Raw genomic sequence first — 20,462 nt, forward strand, 5'->3', positions numbered from 1 at the left:
AAGCAAATTCAAAGCCAGCTCTTCTGATAGTAAAATGTAGCAGCGTGGGCATTGCTGCTGGAGGAGAGGAGAGGCACACAGCCTGCAGACCAGCACCACCATTAGCACTACCCAAAGGCAGCCCTACACTGAAGTCCCCCAGCATCCCACCAGCTGGTACCAGGGGCTGCTCCATCCCACACAGAGGGATGGCCGTGGCCCCTGCCCACTCCAGAGGAAGGGAGAACACTTCATTAAACAGGAAAGTGCCTGTCCAGAGGGACAAGAGCTAGGCAGGCCCAAGGGCCATAAGCTCATCCTCATTGTTACTGCATCTGAGTCAAAGAGAAGATGCCACCAACTCAGTGCTCCCACAGCCCCTTCTCTCTGAGCACCTGAACTTGTAGCCCCAAGAGAAGGCAGATTCCTGACATAGTTCCCATATTCCTGTGCATCTACACAAAAGCAACCACAAGCCTGGCCTAGGGCTGCTCAAAGAAAACAGCTTCAGCTCCAGCACAATTGCACTGCCACTGGTATTTCCAGGCCCCTCTGCCATGGGAAGTGCATGAGAGAAAAATCCCTTTGGCACAGACTACTGCCTGTGCCATGCTCTGTGCGATGCGATGCTCCCTGGGCAGCATTTGGGGGAAGATGCACAGATAATGAGTTCTCCCTGTATTTTATCTGGGCTCGGGATCCTGCCTGAGCAGGGCAGAAAGTACAGAAGTGAGTCAGTACTGCTTGAAAGGGACGGGAGGAAGCAATCTAAAAAGCACACATGTCAAAACAGGGCTGCAAAATGGACCTTTGATCACTCTGTGGGTCAGTTCTTGATTAGTTTTTATTTGGTCTTCATTGCTACCGCAGGTTGTAATACTAACATGTGTTCCTTTAGGAAAACACACAGCTTTTGCAGTAAAATACAGAGGATATGCTAAAGTACTTTTGATTAATAAGCAAAATAACCGTGTAAAAGGAGGATAGCATATCGGCACTGGTTTCTGCTGTTCTGAGGCTTCTTTGTGAAATTACTTAATTACTTCTCCCTCCACCCACCCCAAACTTAGCCTGAATAAATCTGTGGCTAACACAAGACTGAGGAATTTTGCTTTTCTTGGCCATTTTTTCTCCTCATCACCCCCCTTCTTTTTTTTTTTCTTTTTTTTTTTTTAAGAAAAAGAAAAAAGAAAAAAGAAAAAAGAAAAAAGAAAAAAGAAAAAAAACAAAAGAAACTTCACTCATCTACAGCAGTGTTCCTTTTGGAGAAAGACAACTGGCTAAAGAAGAAACAGCAGCACAACTGTATTTTGTGTGGTGTGAACACTGCCCTTACTTTCACTCAAAGCAACTGTCCCCCATGGCATGAGGTGAACAAAGATTCTATAGCCTGTTAGAAGGTCTTTAATTTTTAATAGATTAGGCAAGAAAAAGCATTAGCTGGCTAGTAAAAAATGTATAGGAGTTTTAAAGAAGAAAGCGTAAGTAGTGAATAAACATATACTTAGTGAAATGTAAAAAATACAGGTTTTTAACTCAATTTCTAAGACTTCTGCAACAAAGTGCAGAGAAAGACAGATGAAATTATGTTCTGACTACCTATACTGAATAAGCCCAATGGGAAACCCTGTATATAGTTATCAGTGGCACTGAAATCTGCTTAGGAAAGCAACAAGTCTTTTGTTCTGTTGACAACAGTTATTACAATTAATTCATTTTGTGATTGGTATTTGCACTGAGTGACAAGGTGTTATTTTACCTCAGTAAAAGTTAAAGTGGTAATACCTACATGCGAAATAACACCGAGTTTGCTATCACTCACTCAATAAAAGAAAAGCCTTTCCTCAGCAGAGCCTGCTCAGCTTCTGGGAGCCTGAAGGACGAGCATTGGGCTCTTCCCATTCCTCCTTCCTCACCACTCTTCCGTGCTCTTTTAAAGCCTTATTTGGGGGCTATCCCCCACTGGCAGGCAGAGAAGGAGCGCCAGGTGATGTAAATTTCACCTCCTGCAGCAGGAGCCAGCAAGCCAGGGGAAGTTTGCAGCGCTAGCAAATGGCAAATAACCCATTAGTTATGGATAGTTCAGCACGTCTCTACTTTTATTATAAGTTAGCCTCGCTAAACCATTGACTTAACAGAGAATCATTATAAATCCCCATTTTGAGTTTTTTTATTAGCAGTATTTATCACCTTCTCAAAATCAATCCTATATTTTTAAATTAAAACAAATGACTGCTCGTGCTGCAATCAATATTAGTACATTTCCCTTTTAAAAAGGAGGAAAAAAAATGGAATACAAAGAAATGTCCTTCTTTGGCTGCATCAATCCAATTTCAATATAATTCAATATTTAATAAATATAATCCTCCATGTCTGTGCAGGGAAACATCATAAAAAATGCAAAAGGTTTCCTGGTCTCCAATAACTTGCATGAAACAAAGTGTTTCCTTATTCCTTCCATAAATACTGCAGTCTTATGCTACTGCTTTTTTCTTCCTGTGTATCAGAGTTTGCTCTGATTATGTATAAGAAAAGAGGTTTACATATTTCATGATTAAAATCCGAAGCTACCCACCACCTCCAGAAAAATCCCCACCTTTCTCTTTGTACTTCTCTGGCTTGTTTTTAAAAGGGCAAAAAAAAACCCAACAAAAAACAAACCCTTATATAATACCTAATTTGTACATCTGTGGTTTCCCTCTGACTTGTGTAGGCACCATATGTTTTTAATTATCATAATAGCCTTAAAGAACCTGTTCAGTGGGAAACACATATGATCCTTTTATTACTGGTTTGTAATTTAAACAGTTTTAACAGAAAAGGTCTGGCTATAAGGGACCGAGAGGCACAAAGGTCTAAAAACCCTGTTATTGACCTCTGAAAGCACGAGTTCAAATCCCACCCACTGAGGTGGGACCCAGCTTTCCCTCCTCTGACAGAGGTAATCGGTCACATGTGAGACAACTCTTCGAGACCTCCAAAGACATAATCTCCAATCTGCAATGCCTCAGCGTTGCAGTCAGGCTGACACAATGAGGTGGGGGTCCGTAAATATTATCGTATAATCGATCTGGGCTTCCTTCCCCCCAGCGAAAGCTTGGCGAGCAACATGGTAGGAGAAGCCCTACGCAAGCCAGAAGCTTGGAATTTCAGCAACCCTCATTAGTTGTTGCCCTTTTAAATTCACGATTTTGTCCTTTATGCAAATGTGAGACTTGTGAACAAGCCAGTCTCCCAGCCCCAGAAAACAGTCAGATATTCGGAGGTAGGAATTAAATTTAACAAGTTCAATTCACTCCTGATTTTGGACATCTAAACACATAATCAGTCTGATAATGTTATTAATTATCATTCAAGCGACAACCTTTGACACTGGCATGCTCCCACAACCTCCCTACTCCAATAACTCAAACAGAAAATCATTGGCATGAAAACCCACAGTCTTATGAACAGAAATTGCAAGTAAGCAGGCACTGAACACATAACTGGGAGCAAGCAAAAACCCCTTTTCAGGGAGAAAGCAGAGGCTCAGACAATAGCTCAGTCACTTGACCCAAAATGAAATCCTGTACAACTTTGTCCCAAAACAGATAATTTATACCCCAAACAAAGAGTTGTGGGGAGCTGAGGGTGGGGAAGGAGCACAGCTAAAATTACACTGAGGCTGGAGGTCGTTATGGCTCTATCTAGGGAGATGGATGGTGTCCTCATTAGGACAAAGCTTTATTTAGACAGACAGACAGAATCCTTATTAGAGCATTAGGCTGGAACGTTTAAACATCAGGAAATACAAAATTAAGATTTTCCAAATAAATGCTGACTTGGAGAAAAAAACCATGGAATTCCCCACACAGATCCCACTGGAACCAAGTAGGAAAAATGAAATAACTCAGAATTACATCTCACGAGCCAGTCTGGCTCTTAAGGGGATTCTTGGAGAACTCTGTTTCACAAAAAAATGGGTACAGTGCCATGAAGAATGCAACTGAGCCATTCCCTTCCCATCGCTGTCTCGCTCCCCATCCCCACTCCCTCTGCTTTCTCCAGGGAAACTCAAATATTTTGCAATGATGGAAAGACAGCTTAATTATCTAGCACACAAAAAAAGACGGTCATTGTTTTCCGTTTTACCTGAAAGCTAATGGATCTTGGAATACCAGACGTGGATGTTCAAAATCCCCTCTGGAGCCTTTCTGGTGATTTGTCGTCTCTTGGTTGCCTTTGGCGCACACCGGTCTCTGCCGAGGTAATATGTGAGCTATTTCACACTAAAAGCAGATTTTTTTGAGAGAGGCAGTGCACACACACACACACACACATGCATACACACAGCCCTCCACCCCCTTGTCCTGCACTGTGCCAGCAGGTCCTGCCCCAAAGTGCAGCGACCCAAGGAGGAACTTCTTGTCCCACCGGTTTTAGAGAAGAAAAGGGTGGGAATCGGGCACGGCCCTGTGGAGCACACAGCCTGCAGAGCTCCAAATTGTGCTGTCTGTCACTTCATCCCAGGTTTGGGACAGATCTGCGGGTGCTGCTGTTCCCCATGCAGTGCTGAGACAGAGCTGGTGGGACGGACACATGGATGCTTCTCCCTGTGTGCAACGATCCTGATGTGCCATGGGTCACTCACCCAGAAGACCCTTTGCCAGCTTCTGGGCCTCCACATTGAACTGCCTGCTTGGGCCAGAAAGAGATGTTTATGGGAGATGGAGTTTCTGCCAGCATTAAAAAAATTGTACATTAAATTCTCTCATTTTGATCTAAAGAAATAAAGATCTATCTCTAGGATTTTTTTCTTAAGTATGTTTGCAACACTGGCATACATACTACACTAGAACCTCTTCCTTTTGGGCAGGCACACAGGCTCCATCCCCATGCTCCATCACATCTACCATCAAGACCAGCTAGCTAGGGACCCTCGTGCACAGTGCTTCTGCCTCTTCATCTTCTTCCTCTGCCATTCACGTAAGAACACCATTCTACCTTAAGAGAAATCCTAGTTCTGGGCCAAAGAAAACTCTTTTCCTATTTAAGGATCTTCCTTTCACGGTAAGGATCTTCCAAATTTCCCAAAAGTGGATAACAACAATACCACTGTGATCCCATCTGTACACAGCAATGGCACTGTAATGCACAGAGCATAAAACACCAAATTCCCACAGACAGCATCTGTCTTACTACAAACAATGGACCATTATCTTGTAAATAATTCTGATTAAGCTGCAGCATTTTCCCCAAACAAACAGTAGGGGAGCAGAGGGTGAGGATTTTTCTGATGGGAGTGCCGGTTTTCTCCTTCCCCAGCACTAACACTCCGTTTTTTATTCAACTGATTGGGCCCCTCCCCTGCCCGCTCTGTCCCCCATGGCTGGGTTTTCATGTTTTGACCTTATCCAGCTGCCAGTCATCTTGGCAACTAAAGAGGGAGCCGTCATGTCAACGGGATTGCCACCTCTATCCTGCAGGACAGCTTTTCTGTTTTGTTTCTTTTCTCTTTTTCACCACCATGTACAGTTACACTTCTTGATACACCCATAAACCCTGCAGTTATTGAACTGTCCCCATGAAAGAGGATGGGAAGATCAGACTCCCAATGCTGTTGGCTAGAACAGTGTCAGCCAGCACCTGGCATGGCTACAGCTGCCAGCTGAAGGCACAGGGCTGTGCTGGCAGTCGTTGGCTTCCCCCAGCCGGAGCTGCCCCTTGCAGCATGTGGCAATGAGCAGAGCAGAGAGGAGCGGGGCTGGCCCTCATGCCACTGAGCCAGCTAGAAACCTACCATGGAGGTCTTAAAAGGATGTAAAACCAAAGCCAGTGCATTGGCTGGAGGAGGGCTGGCTGTACAAAGGGATGAGTAAAATGAGACACAATTGGTGCTAATGTGTCTTATAACAAACCTTTCTCACAAGGTTCACAAACTCATCTACATGGCCCTAGAGAAAGCCTGGATTTGGTCTTTAACTTGTTCATTTCAATGCATAAAGCTTTCTTATATGTCTCTCTTGATAAATGTCACATCTCTACATGGCTAAGGTGTTGGTCTTCCTTCCCTGAATCCCTTTTACGCTTCCCATTATACACAGGAACTGGTCTGGACCAAATGCACTTCCTGACTTAAAAAAAACAACAACAAAAACCAACACAACAAAACAAACAGCATAGCCTAATTTAGGATGGTAATGCTGGAAAACAAGCAGTAAGAATTTGAACTGAGAAGTATTGATTTGGTGTCACTGCCATTCAGAGAAAACCTTACAACAGGCACTTCCAGTTCTCAGATCCATGAGCACGACTACATGCCCCAGCATCTGCGAAGGCCACAGCACAGCCAGGTAACCGTAACTGAGGGTAACTCTGGCAATGACACAGGGGGGACAGAAAGTAGCAAACAGTGTAACAGGCCCCCAGACCCGAGCAGGACCTGCAGAGGACAGTGATATCCACATCCAAAGCATAATTTTTATGTGTGTTCATTTTCATAATTTTTTTTATAACTTACTGTAGTATCAGGGAAGGAAGCATTTACAAACTGAGGACATATATAAATGTTCTTCATCTCCAAAGTGCTTTGGAAGCATTAATTAATTCATTTATCCTCACAGCACTCCCATCAGGGAGACAAGTACTATGATTTTCCATTTCACAATGGAGAATCCAAAGAGGAAAACTTATTTTTTCCCATTGTCGGAGGGTGAATCACAGGTAGACTGGCAGCAGCAGTGAGGACTGCCAGATTGTGTGTGAGCTCCCCTCCTTAAACCTTACTTAAAAGACTCGCGTCCCACCACTAATGGCACATGTTGGGATATGCCTTGGGTTTTTCCCTCTGTAAGAGATAATTAAGGCACAATTCCCTCTCTGAACTGCTGAACAATGGCCGTTCTATGCAGGCAACAGAAACCCCACACTGGAGATTGGCTGAAAGAAACACAGACATTACAGCAGAGCCAGTGCAGGAGCAGCCCCATTTCTTCCAGTTTTAAGAGGAAATGCTCCAGGAAGATGCATCTGCTATTTTAGGTCACTCTCATCCAGAATACATATCTAGAAATTTCAAGTATTCAGAAAACTGCTGTGACCTCTGATATCTGTTCTCAAACCTAAGAGTGTTCCCATGACGTTTGTGCTGGAGGGATGCTCCTCATCCACCCATGCTGTTGCTGTAACCAAACCTCTTTCCGCTTTGCCAGCAAATGCATGGCTGCTTCAAATGGCAACACAAGCTCCAGTTAGCCTGAAAGGGTCCATTTTAAGGCCTGTCTATGAAATAAAATAGCAGTAGGAGTCTTGTAGGAAATTGTTCAGATCAGAGACGTAAATCAGCATCGAGGGACAACAAAATGGAAAATAAATCCTAACTCTACATTTCCCAGGAATAACTTTCACCTACTGAAATCCTCATCAGTGAAAACCTGGCCTGCCCTGGACTTCTTTGCTCTTTAGTTTGTATTTTGACAATAATAAAAATGCCCAGAAATCAAAACTTTTCAGGCATTTTCCTGGCTTGTAAAAGACACATTCATTAGCAAAATAGAGTGCCAAGCTAAACCATGGCATATTGCAGAATGCATGACTACATCCTACAGGGGGGAGGCCGGTACCTAGATGTTGCTTTGGAACAACCAGAACAATTGTTTAGTGAGAAATGTTTTTTGCATATGACTCATCAACCCTTGAAAACAGGATTTCTTATATAATGCAAGTGCTGACACAGCCTTCACTTGAATGGTGTGACTGCAGCTGTATAATTACAACTTCAGATTAGATGTTATGGACCTTAGGTTATGCCATGCAGACAAATGCTCCATTGTATCAGAGAGATGTTTTTTCCTTAGTCATATTGCCCACAGGACAATAGGGACTACATTCACAGCTCAGTGTGTAGAAGTTTTGGCATGTAACAGCCAGCGGTACTACACAAGATGAGATTATACCCTATGGGGGTTAAATGGATTCATAACTGCCACTTTTTCATGTCTTTTTTTCTTTGCTCCCAGCTGATACTTTTTTGGGAGTGCTCTCCAAATAAAAGGAAGAACAATCTCACACTGAGTCTGGATAAATGTTACAGTTGTCTCACAAATGCTGTATTATTTCTAGCCCTTCCAAAATAATATAATTGTCCTACTGCTGAACTACAGATTTTTCTCAGTATGACACAGAACGCTAAAATGTCAGGTCCTGACTCATGGTGTTTCGGTGGAATAAATAAAAAGTACCAATATGCTATTCAAAACTGACAGTATTAATGAAGATGTGACACTGGGAACCCCAGTCCCCCTTTAACTTCCATTGCCTACTGACTGGTGCAGCGAACAATAGGCCACCTCTTATGGGTCCCATCCTGGAGACACTTACCAGAGGCCTGAGCGACATTACTGGCACCAACGCGACTGGCTGCTTGTTATCCTATGCTCCCTTTACCTTGGGAGCGCTGTGCGTGAAGGAGAGAAGTGAGGCAAGTCTCAGGACGTTTACCACACATTCCTTCCACGGGAAATGAAAAGCAGAGTTAAGCACCGTGGGCAGTACTGTAGACTGTAACAATGTAAGACCGGACGAGATGAACTGAGAAAGGCGTCAGGCGGGCCGTGCACTCACAGATGGGCAGCGCCTGTCCCTCACTGGGCTTGGCTCCCAGCTGCAGGACTGGGCCCGCACACGGCAGCTCACCCTGGCCAGCCAGGCACCAGGACTTACACACCCATCAGCATCACTCATTTTTAACCCACAGGCCCCCATGGAAACGCTCACTGGATTGCACCAGCGAGAGAGGGGGCACAGCTCCCACACTGCCAAGGAATTTTCTGTGCCGAAGGAAACAAACCTAGCCTGCCTAACCACGCATCGCGTTCTTCTGATGGCAAACCACGTTTAAGAGACTGCGCTTTGAATGAATACGCTTCAAAAAGGCCAGCGAGCTGCCTTGTAGGCTTTGCCTCTCACAGCATGAGCCAACCGTGGATTGCACGAGTGGTCCTCGGTCTACCGAAAGATAAAACAGTTGCGCAGAGTTGTCTTGAATGAATTAACAAAATGACTCAAAACTGCACTAATGGTTAACAGCTTTTTTTTTATTAGCAACACTGAGATAAGTTATTGAAGCATTTTAGTATTGTTTTACATTCCATTCAGAAGTGACCTAACTTGTAACTCCATATACATTTAAAGATATAGTTTGACACTTATTCAGAAAGCAACAATTATTAAAACTTACATACCTTCATTACCAGGAAACCTTAATATATTTTCTAATTACTTCCAACAATACTCTATTCCAAAGCACATGATAACCCACTAGAAGTTTACACATTTCACTTCAGTCACAGGTTTTAAATTGTGGATGTCAGAGTGCTGTTCATTGAATTTTACTGTCTTTCTTGGTTAATATTGGAAAACCTGGCACAATATATTAAGCTAGAAATATTGCTTAAAGAATATGAAAAAAGATAACTACAGTATTTTTTCCTGCTAAAGCATTACAAAATACAGGACCATTAAAAACTCAAATAGAAATGACAATAAATAACCTTAAAAATGTTAAGAGAATTTTCACTCATACTAAAGTCCATTCCCTAAGCTTGCCAAACACATAAATAACAGAACATATTCAGGACCTCTATTTTTGTACTATTATGATGGTTTGTTATATATTGTGGATGCTTTGTGTATACATATATTAATGCTTACACTTAAGGTATATATTTTTCTTTGCTGAAACAATTAATAAGCCTCAGGTAATTATTCATCCCGGCACTACAAGTATCTAGATACGAGGGACAAAACCCCAGAAATCCCAGATATGCAACACTATGCATAGCAAGATCATCTCAGCATAAAGATATTCTAAGTTCTTTAGATTACAAAGATGAATTTGGTTATTTATTTCTGAAAGCCTGTAAAATAAAACTATAATTGCTGTCAAATTAATTGTTTAAAATTGGCCTCGTAATAGGTATTAATCGTACACTTAGTTTTGACTTAAAAGGATGCCTAAATTGCTCAGGTGTATGTGTATGTGTAGATGTAGGAAATACTACACCTCAGGCACAAGCATATATATTCCTGAACCGAAACACAAACCAGAGCATTGTCTCACTTTGCAAAGATCTGGAAACATCTCTATGCCTCTGCCTAATCCTAAATTATAATTTAAATTTGACCTGGATATGACAAAAACAATAAGAATATATTGTTTGGGAGATGAAACTTAGAGCAAAATCATACGGCTCTAGGCTTACATCATTATTTTGTCCCTGCAAAGAAAAGAAAAGCCTTTCTGTGCTGGGGATTTGCCCTGGTGCGGCTGGCCACTGATGTCTGAAATCGAGGCACATTCCGAGGCCTTCTTTTGCAAACACAATCCCCCTTTCAGATCTGGTGCTGGGAGGGACTGAATGCCTCCACTTTCACTGGGAATAGAAGGAACTCAGAACTAAGCTGTATCAGATATTTTAGGGGTTAACTTCCAGAAACATTAACGGAATGGGAGTGTTACACTGCAATATATGAAAAACTCTAAGAAATAAGTTTCCAACAGTGAACAAAAACAGTGACATCAAACTTATCGCTGGACCAATGTCTGATACAAAAAAAATACAATGAAATTAAATTACATGAAAATAGCAATAAAATTTAAAGTCAAATAAACACAGGACCTGATTCTGCAATCCTTAGTCATGTAAGTAGTCCCACTCATCGAGAATGAGGGATGCAAGACTGGGTCCTTAGCTTCTGCTTAGGAAGTCAATGTTGATTCAGACAGTATCTTTTCTAGCCAAAAATATGCAGCAAAAGGAAAGTAACATAAACAAGGCTAAATGTCAACAGTGTTTGCAGACTTACAGACACCATCCATTTGTTTGTACTGAAATGACTAGCGAACCATTTGGCAAATACAATGCTATTCACAGACCGGCCCTTTTATCCAGCAACACAAACTTCACTGGATCACTGGCATTCCCAGTTAATTAAAAAAAGGAAGCAAGCCATATGAGTTTGGTTTGATATTGCCACGCAAATGGCACTGCGACTTCCAGAAGTGGCTGCAGCCCGGCACGAGGGCAGGCACTGATCCCTGAGCACTGTGGCTCAAACCGAGAGCAGGCCCTGTGCTGCGACTGAAGCAGCCTCCTCAGGCACCACACTGGGTACAGAAAAGACCGCAGCAAAGGTTCCACGGTATTTCCTTCTGCCTTGAAGGAGAATATTCTGGTTACCCCTTCAAAGGCAGAAATGCTGGGTTATTTAACTCACTGCATTAGGGCATACTTTGAACGGTTCTGAGCACTGCGCTTTGCTGCAGCCCTGAGGACCTTCCCTGACCACAGAGCTGTCCTACAGCTCAGATATATAGGACTGTTGCTTCTGTTTAATGTGCATTTTATAATTTTAAAGAGCTGCAATAAGGTGAAGGCACACAAACAATTAAAAATCTTTCTCTGCACGTTACGTGTTGTGGTAGTTCTGAAGGGGTTAGCATTACAATCCTTTTGGTTTTGACACCTGTGGCAAGAAGCAATTTACAAAGACTAAATTCACTATTTCAACATTGGGGTACAGCACTATAATTATGTGACAATAAAACTGTAATAATCTGCCACAGTCAATCTTCCCCTTGCCCAGCCCTCTTGTCTGTGCTACAGTTCCACATTTGGAAGGTATTTCAGAAAGTTACAATGCTGAACAATTTAATAATTCTGTGCAGAGCTGAACACTTTCTGCTCAAAAGGAAACTGAAAGTGCTCAGCCCTTCGCGAGAGAACTTGAGAGCTGCTGCCGTGCACTAGAAGGGCCCTGCCCTATTTTCATACAGTGAAAGAAGTGAGGGAGGTGGAGCCTATGTGGAGAAAACAGCACTAATTGCAGAGGAAAGCAAGCATGAATGGAAGCAAATTAGATTTAGAGGGACAAGATGGAACTAATACTTTTGGTCATCATTAAGTGTGGGTTCAATAGCACTAATCCATTAAACAACCAGCTAATGCCCCAGACCATCTCTGGCCAATAGTTCTGTAGTCCACCAGCAATTCTTTGAAAGCCTAGATACATCTCAAGCAAAAAATGCTAGGGATATTTTACCGTCTTAGCCACAAAGCAGGAAGACTGAAAGGGAAGGAGAGACAAGAAAGAGTTTTGTCATGAACAGATGCTCTACAAATCATATAAATTTGCAACTTAGACCAGTAGCTGGAACATTACTGCAATACAGCTATGTGTATAACGGAAGCCAGGCAGAGAAACAGAAGAGCAGAAATGGAAAGCATCTTCTAAATCTTAAATAGAAAGTAGATCTACAAACTCCAAGCATTACTTCTCAAATGAGCAAGAGCTGTGAAAGCAGACTACGTGGATGCTCAAGACAGCTGCCAAAGCCAGAAGCCCAGCATGACAGCTCCTTCCCTGACCTGGGCTGCTGGCTGCAAGCAGCAGTGAAAGGCACATCCCTGTTCTTACAGGCTGCATGGTAGCAAAGATTGACAAGATCAGCTCTTGGGTTTAGCCACTTAAGACTCTGGAAACAAATACAGTTAAGTTAGAAAAGGTGAGGAGACTTAAAAATTCATCAATTATACTTTTTATTTTCCTTTTGTTCTTTCCTATTCTGCTAGATGTGTAAAGGAGATTTGTTGTGATTTTTCTCAGCACTATTTTGGCATGGAAATTTCTCTATTACAAAGTGATGCTAGTTCTTTCTTTTCTAATTGTGCCTTTCACCCCTACAGCCTAAAGCATGACAGGAGCAGAAACAAATTACAGGCACATCACCAGACTCTCTTGCTCTATATACAGGGAAACTGAGGGTTGCTTCCCCATGAGGGATGACTACTCAGAACAATAATGTGTATTGGCGGAATTGCCCTCTAGAAATTAAACCAAGATTTGTGCTTAAAAATGGACCCATTCTCTTAAAGGTAAAATCTGCCAACTAAAAACAATCTACACAGATCACTGAAAATCCCAGCTTGTTGTAATGAAGCCAGAAATTTGGTGCAATTAACATGGCCAAACAAAGATGCAATCTCAGCCGACTGAGAATCTTATTTCAACTGTGCTCTGACTGTGGAAAGGGCACCAGAGATTGTGCAAGGAATGTTATCAAGGGTATCAGTGCTCTCTCCTGAGATGCCAACACCCACCCACCATCGGCTGTAAAAAGAAAGGCAAATACATGGAGTCCCCCAAAACACAAACAGCCACAAGAATCATGCCCAGGGACCGGGTGCTGGAAGTGGGCCTCAGGCTTCCTGATCTCTCTGAGTAGGGGAAACAAAGGGAACCACGACTCGGGTCATGGGCTTTGTGCAAGAGGGAAGGAAGGCTAATAAATTAGCAAAGCGCTCCTGCTGGCTAATCTGCAAGTGCAGAAACATCAGGTGAGATTCCCCACACTAGCATGCACAGATGGAGTGTGATTTCACAGTACAAAATGTCACTGAGAAAATGAAAACTCCCTAAAAACACTACTTTCAATAGGGTGGTGTCTAAATCAATGAAATGAATAAGAACTACTGACAGAGGGATTGTTCGTATTCATCCGTTTTTGCTGTGAGATATCAAGAAAAATGAAATGATATACTTAAATACTCAACCTTAATACTTATGTTCTGCAAATACTCAACAGAATGTCAGTAAGAATTTTAAAAAGCTATTTTTGGAGGGGGGAGAAAAGAGGACTCGCGCTGCATTTTCCATTTTAAAATGGCTTAAAAAGTAGAACAGACAAGCTTCTGTTGGCTTTTTTTTTTCCCTTCATACTTCAAGTCAAACGCATTATCACTGGGCAGAGCTTGTGAAAGGGATATGGTCTTTAAAATCACATAAACTCTAGCCATCATAAAACGTCTGCTGAATTGATTGGAAGATGAAACAAAAAACTAATGGAAGTAACATGACCTCATTTCAATAATTCTGTGAGAGGTTTTGTTTTCATCATTTTAAAAACCTTGTGTCTGAGAAGAAGTATAAAGATATTTTGTATAAAGCAACTGATCTTATTTTTCCAATTTTTTTTGTTTAGTTGTTTACTCTGATGCATTTTTGGTACCTAATTGTTTGTAATCTTCAAATACAGAGAAAAAAAATCCAAGGGTTTTACCAGCTCCTAACTGAAAGCAAGTACCAATTATGTTAAAACACCAGAAATCTAACTACTGATTTTGAAGAATCTGGAACTATTTCTAACTCTCCTCATTGGCTCTCAGTGAACAGAGACACAGGAATTTACAGCACGGACTGGCAAACACCTGCACCTGGGGTTCAGCTTAGGTAATAACAGTAGTGTGAAGGCAAAATGCTCTCTAAGAATACAAGCGAGTGAAACTTTGCTGGGAGAAATTGTACTTTTCTATCAGACCAACCAACACACTTGGAAAAGCAGGCAGAGGCACGAAGAAGCAGTGGAGTCAAACAAAGCTCCTAACAACCTGAACTTAACCAGGGTAACCACTCACAAGTGTTGCAGGTTTAGGGTTTCATTTTAAACTGTTGAGCTTTATAACAGTTGATCACATTCTCTTTTCTTTTCTTTTGTATTTTAAACTTGAATACATTTTCTTATGCACGTTCAGCTCTGACAACGAGTTTTCTGATTCGTTTGAAGGTTAAATGAAACAAGAACATTACTGAAGTTTTTGTGTCCTTTGCTGACTCTGCTTTTTAAAGTGATACTGTTTTTCAACGGATTTACATTCTAAAATCTCTTTCAAGCGAGCACTATGCTTACAAAACAGGAGATAAATAGGAAAGTCCTCAGTCTCACTTGTTCCAAACGGATTTAGCTTTCCTTTTTGTCAGTTTTCTGTATCAAGGGTAAAAAACTGGGGGGCTTTGTTTGGTGCACTGTTGTTTTAATTACTCAGAGGCATATTCTTAATTAGGCAAACCACAACTTGTACAACCTCTATCAGGACAGTGAAAATTGTCAAAGGCGACTATTGTATAGTTGCCATTGAAACAATTCAGAAAAACATAATCATTAAAAAATAAGGGAGGGGAGAGGGAGATAAAGGAAAAGAATACCTCTTCATTAAAGGTAGATGCATTCCATCCACCTGGCCTTTGATTTAATGGATATCATGGAACCTGAATGCACCCCAAGTAAAAGCACAGAGAGAGACAGAGACAGACAGAGAACGCGCAAGGCTTGCCTGGCAGAGCATCCAGTGTTTGTCTTGGGTTCTTACTTGTATCAGAATACTGAAAAGTTTGCAAGTTACCATGTGATTTTTTAAAAACCTTTTCCTCCTTTGAGTATGCTAAAGCAGTAAATATCCCCTTCAGATGCCACTAGCACAGATAGTCTATATTGCTGCTACTATGGTTTAAAAGCAAGTTCTTCCTAAAATTCTGTGTAAGTATATGCATGCAGCACTGCTGATTTCAATGAAATAGACCACATATAAGACTAGAATTTGGCCCACAGGGTTTAACATTTAAAAAAATGTATTACTAACAAACATGACTAAGTATATTTAAAGAGCAGCTTCGTGATTCTGCACAAGTGTTTTCTGAAACGGTCTAAAAGAAGGTCTAAAACTTACCACACAAGTCAGGTCTCTTGATACATCCACTAGTTGCTGTGCTACTTGCAAGTCCATTAAAGGCTGCTAAGCCATCAGAGCTGTAAGCTCTTAGGACTGACAACATGTTCATCTGCTTCTCCAGGACCTGCGGACCCTGAACTTGTTCGGGTTTCATCACTCCTTGTGCAGTTTCATGGGAGGACAGAAGATTCTGACTGTGCCACTGCTTTTCTGATGCTTGTGGCAGTGGCGATACGAGCCCTTGTGCTGGTTGTGAGGTGACTGCACTTTGTATGTTGTCGCCTCCTTCACTGCTTTCCTTGTTTAGGGCAGACAACTGCTTATTCATAATATCTGGTTCTGTTTCAATGTCCTCATCTTCAATGTTTTCCTCCTTGGAAGATTCCATATCCTCAGATGAAGCTATGTCAGAAAGGTCATCAGTAGCACTTTTATTTACAGAGTCAGAGAGCAGAATATTTGGGTCATCTTCAGACTGTGGTTTTATTTCAGATTCATTACTGGTGCAAGAATTTTGTGTTCCTGTGCCAATAACACCAGGATAAACACCAAACTGCTTATAGAAGTCTGTTGTAAAATTACAAAAAGTGGATTCCATGTGGCTGGGCCAGGCAGCACTCTTTTGCTCTCCCATGGTCTCTTTATTTTGTCCTTGGGTCATTTTCTCAGAAGCTGAGTCCAGCTGGCTAAGCATGTTTGAAACTACGGCCTCTTTGCTGGACTGCACAGAAGCAGAGAGCAAGCTCACTTTGTTGACTGAGGCTGAAGCTTCTCTAGATTGCTCTTTGTTGTTCCCTATGATGTTGTCCTTACGTTTAGCCTTGCCCAAGTGATTGGCCTGGAGGTGCAGAGCCATTAGTTCCATAGATGAAGTGGTAAAGGAGCAAAATAAGCAGCCGTGCCATGCAATATTGTCTTGCACAGTAACAGATGAACCTGGAAGGGAGGCTGCATCTGGCCTTACAGATAAGTCAAGAGGTTCATATTGCGACTTCTCAGTTTTTCTCTGGGAGGACTTGCTGTTGATCTTTTCCTCACCTCCTTCTGCGCCCAGAGCTTTTGCTGAAAGTGGATCTGATAGAGCTTTATCCTTCATTTCTTTTTCTTTCTTCAAAGAACTTAGGACAAAGCTGTCCATGAACGCTTGCAAAGACCCTTGGAAGTTCACGCCGTTCCCAACCATATTCTGGTAAGCACGGCCAAGTTCAGAGAAGTGTGTTCCTTTGGAAGATAAGTCAGAACCCTTCATGTTTTCTGAAGATACTTCAGATGACATGCCAGCTGCTTGTCCTTGCTGATCTCCAGAAGACAGCATTCCTGACGCCCACTGTTGTGAGACCATGCCACTTCGGAAATCAATAGCAGGAAGCCCCTTGAAGGCTCCCCTCAGTATATCTGGTCTAATAAACACAGAACTTTTACTTGATGTCTCTTCTTTGTGTTCTTGGCTTGTAGCCTGCCCCGACAGTGGTCCCGCTCCATTTTGTCTCTCCCGATGGTGCCTCTCCAAGTGGTACTTGAGGGACGCAGACTGAGTACCGGCGTAATCACAATGCGGACACTTGTAAGGCTTCTCACCTATGTGTATGCATAAAAAGACAAGTACAAAGGAGGAGAGTTAACTGCACTTTGGTGCATGGATGAGTAAAGAAAAAGAAAATCATTATTAGCTTCCTGAAAACAAGATCTTACAGCTAATAATTCGTTTTTAAAAAAGAAACGCCTTTAATTGAAGAGTAATTCAAAAACTGAATATTTCTAAAGCAGATTTCCAGAATGTGGGGCTATTCTGGAATGACATGGTAACTACACACAATTAGCCATCTTCTTCTTAATCTAACATGTAAAAAACTGTTGTAGAATTAAAAGCTATGATTATGAAAATGAAGCATAACAATTTCAACCACAGTAATCATTAAAAGTACAAAATTTTTTTTTTTTTAAAAAGAGACGAAGAATGTAACAAATGGATGGTTGCAATATTTTGTGTATACAATTGCTCTAAAATTTGTTTAAATTATACACATGGAAACCATTTTTAAACCTAAAAATTTTATGGCACTGTTACGCAAGACTGAAATGAATGATTTAAGTCTTGCTCTGCAGTAAATCATGGATATAATTAGCAAATGGCATACTGCACAAGTAATTTATCATTATTTGGAGGGCACCATTCCAGAAGGATTCAAAGATCTGCAGACCTACTGCATTGTTTCTAAATAAAGAACTATAAATACGGATTCTATAAAATATTAATATCATCATACCACATTATGATTGCAGCATGTAAGAACATATAGTTAAAATAAAAAGCACTCAAAATAAAAAAAAAAGCAAAAAAGAAATAAAATACAAAATAAATTCAGTGCTAATTTCAAATATAGAAACTATCTACTGGTTTTTGCAGTCCTTTAAATTTGTACTAAAGGTACTTCTAATGCTCAAGTAGTAAAATGTGTAATTTAACTATCATAACTGCTTTTCTAAGATTACTTTAAATAGAGATTTAAAACATATAAGATGATTTTCAATGAATTAAATAATGTTTGAGTCCCATATAAACTTTTATTGTTTTTCCTATACTTTTAAAGAGGTAGAAGATATTACACACACAATAAATATTCACATACAGACATAAATACATATCCAAAAAGAATGCATGCCTAAGCAAACGTACATCCAAACTTGTACGGAGCACTTGTGAGCAATGCAGAGATCCTTTAAAAGGAAGTTTGGAGATACTGGAAGAGACAGGAATGTGAAAGACCTGCAAGCTGCCGATACTGACAATTATTTCTACCAGGGAGTTGAACAAGAAGAAGAAACAGTTCTTTCTACGTAGCTTTTTCTCCAAAAGACAATGACCAACCTCTCCTGAATGCTGGTGGAAAAACATGCTTCAAAAGCTTTCTACACAGTGGGGAAAAAAAAAAAAAAGAAAAAGAAAGAAAAAAGGCTGTATGATATTCTGCAGTTTACCAAACCAGCTGGAAAGTCACCCATTTTCAAATAACCTCAAAATCTGCTTAAAACAAAATTGAAAGGCTTTCCAACTTTCTTTGTGTAAGCTGCAGGCTCAGCTGAAAGGCTGTTGGATACTTGGGAAGCTGCTCCTTGCACTGATCACAGGAACTTCCTAATGAGATGCACCACAAAACCCTCAAACTAGCCATACAGTGGCTGGTTACGTGCTGTAACTCAGACAGGGCTCAAGTGAATTACAAGGAGCAGAAATCCTAAATCCATATGTAATCCCAAAGCTAAACGGTGAGACATGAGAGCTTTACATCAACCACGTTAATCGACCTGTTTCGAGGAGGAAAGTGCAGCACCTCGAACAGGAGGTGTTCAGCTGAGGCAGAGGTAGGAATTAGCAGGGTTAGGCCTGGGTCCACACAGCTTAACGGAGGAAATCAGAATTAAACATTTCAGTGCAACTTCTGAGTTTTTCGCTATCACCTTATTCAGCTCTACTGCTCCACCAAGAAGATGCATGGCTGTGTTCAGTGGGAGCCACGCAGAGACAAACTCCTGATGGGCAGGAACCACTGACCTGAGACGCATCACGTCTGCTTGGGCTTCTCTCTGCTCAGGTGAGTGTGCACACAAACTCACAGCCCCGCCACTGGGACAAATAGACTAGGCTGTCTATTTGTTTGCGTTCCTGCAGGACTGTTCGGGAGCGTGTAAACCTTGACAGCTGTGCTGCCAGTCAGAATGTGGACAAATATTAATGCTGTTTTTACAGCATGCACATACTGCGATGTTTCTGAGCTGCTTGTTTGTCCCACCCAGTTACTGCTGATTACACAACAGCCACCAGTGACCTCTGACACAGCCTAGGCACTTCGAGTACCATCTGAGAAGCAGTCAGACTGGTGAAAAACAAACAGAGGAATTTATAAGGTTAAATGCTCTCATATTTGAGTTTTCACTCCTCTTAACTGAAAAGCTCTTCCACAGCATCCCCTATGCGGAAATCTGTAACACAACTGTATTAATCACTTGCTTTTATTCTAACGATAGCTCGGTGTGTGTTGGCATTGCACATCAAGTGACACCATTAATAAGTGTGTCCCAGTATTGCAGGTGCTACGTCAACTGCTGGATAACATGCATCTACAGCACAGAGGATTTCATAATATAAGCTGCTCTAATCACTCAATCACAGAATCGTAGGGGTTGGAAGGGACCTCTGGAGATCGTCTACTCCAACCTGCTAATGCTGCTAAAACATGCAGAAGCTGTTCAAGGCAATAGGTGCATTTAAAAATGAGTTTCAGTGAGTTAATCTAAGCTAACTAGAAGAGACACTATGGTTCTTTTGCATATGTGAAGTAACCCCAATCTGAAGTACTGGGCACAGCAATGTATTCTTATTTTGCTCGCAGAGCCCTGAAGTTATTACACATTCCTTTAGAAGCCTCTCCACTGAGCGAGCTTCCTTTCAGCAGAGGAGACCTGGGCACAGCTCGCCCACATGCCACACGCACAAGACTGAAATAAGCCACTGACGGAGGGAGATTGATAAAAAGTGCAAGCATCTCTTCACCTTGCTTCACTGTCTCTGTGGTGCTCCCACCTCTTGCATGGCTAGAAATAAATTCTAACACTGAAGGGCTGCAATTGGACTCAACATGTAGCGACACACTGTGCCACCTTTACACTGCAGCACTGGCCAAATAACATCATTCAAAGGGAAGTACTCCAAACCTTTTTTTTTTCCTCTTTTAGATCAAAATGTTGGCAGTGATTAGTGTACTTCAAAGCAATCTTAACTGTTGCTATTTCAAGGGCAGGCACTGGCAGAAGGGAGAAGGACTGAGTAAATCATCTGTTGATCTTTGAAATTTACAGATTCACCATTTCCTAAATAGAGGAATTGTGAAGAGTACTTTGCACTATTTCATCCATTCAGAATAACACCCAACAATGCTC

At 41.6% G+C, this 20,462-nt stretch overlaps 1 protein-coding gene across 7 annotated transcripts in view; it reads right to left on the reverse strand.

The window, feature by feature from the left end:
- The window catches only part of ZNF536 (zinc finger protein 536), a 325,798-nt gene that overhangs the window by 93,314 nt on the left and 212,022 nt on the right, over positions 1-20,462 (reverse strand). For 6 of the 7 annotated variants that reach the window (XM_052685929.1, XM_052685930.1, XM_052685931.1 and 3 more), the window contains exon 8: positions 15,522-17,102. In XM_052685929.1, the coding sequence (XP_052541889.1) occupies positions 15,522-17,102 (1,581 nt within the window). Of the gene's footprint in view, positions 1-9,032; positions 17,103-20,462 lie in introns of those variants that run through there. The other variant, XM_052685935.1, reaches the window with a different exon arrangement.

The sequence above is a fragment of the Tympanuchus pallidicinctus genome, unplaced genomic scaffold, assembly GCF_026119805.1.
Source record: "Tympanuchus pallidicinctus isolate F22 unplaced genomic scaffold, pur_lepc_1.0 scaffold22, whole genome shotgun sequence".
Classification (NCBI taxonomy): domain Eukaryota; kingdom Metazoa; phylum Chordata; class Aves; order Galliformes; family Phasianidae; genus Tympanuchus; species Tympanuchus pallidicinctus.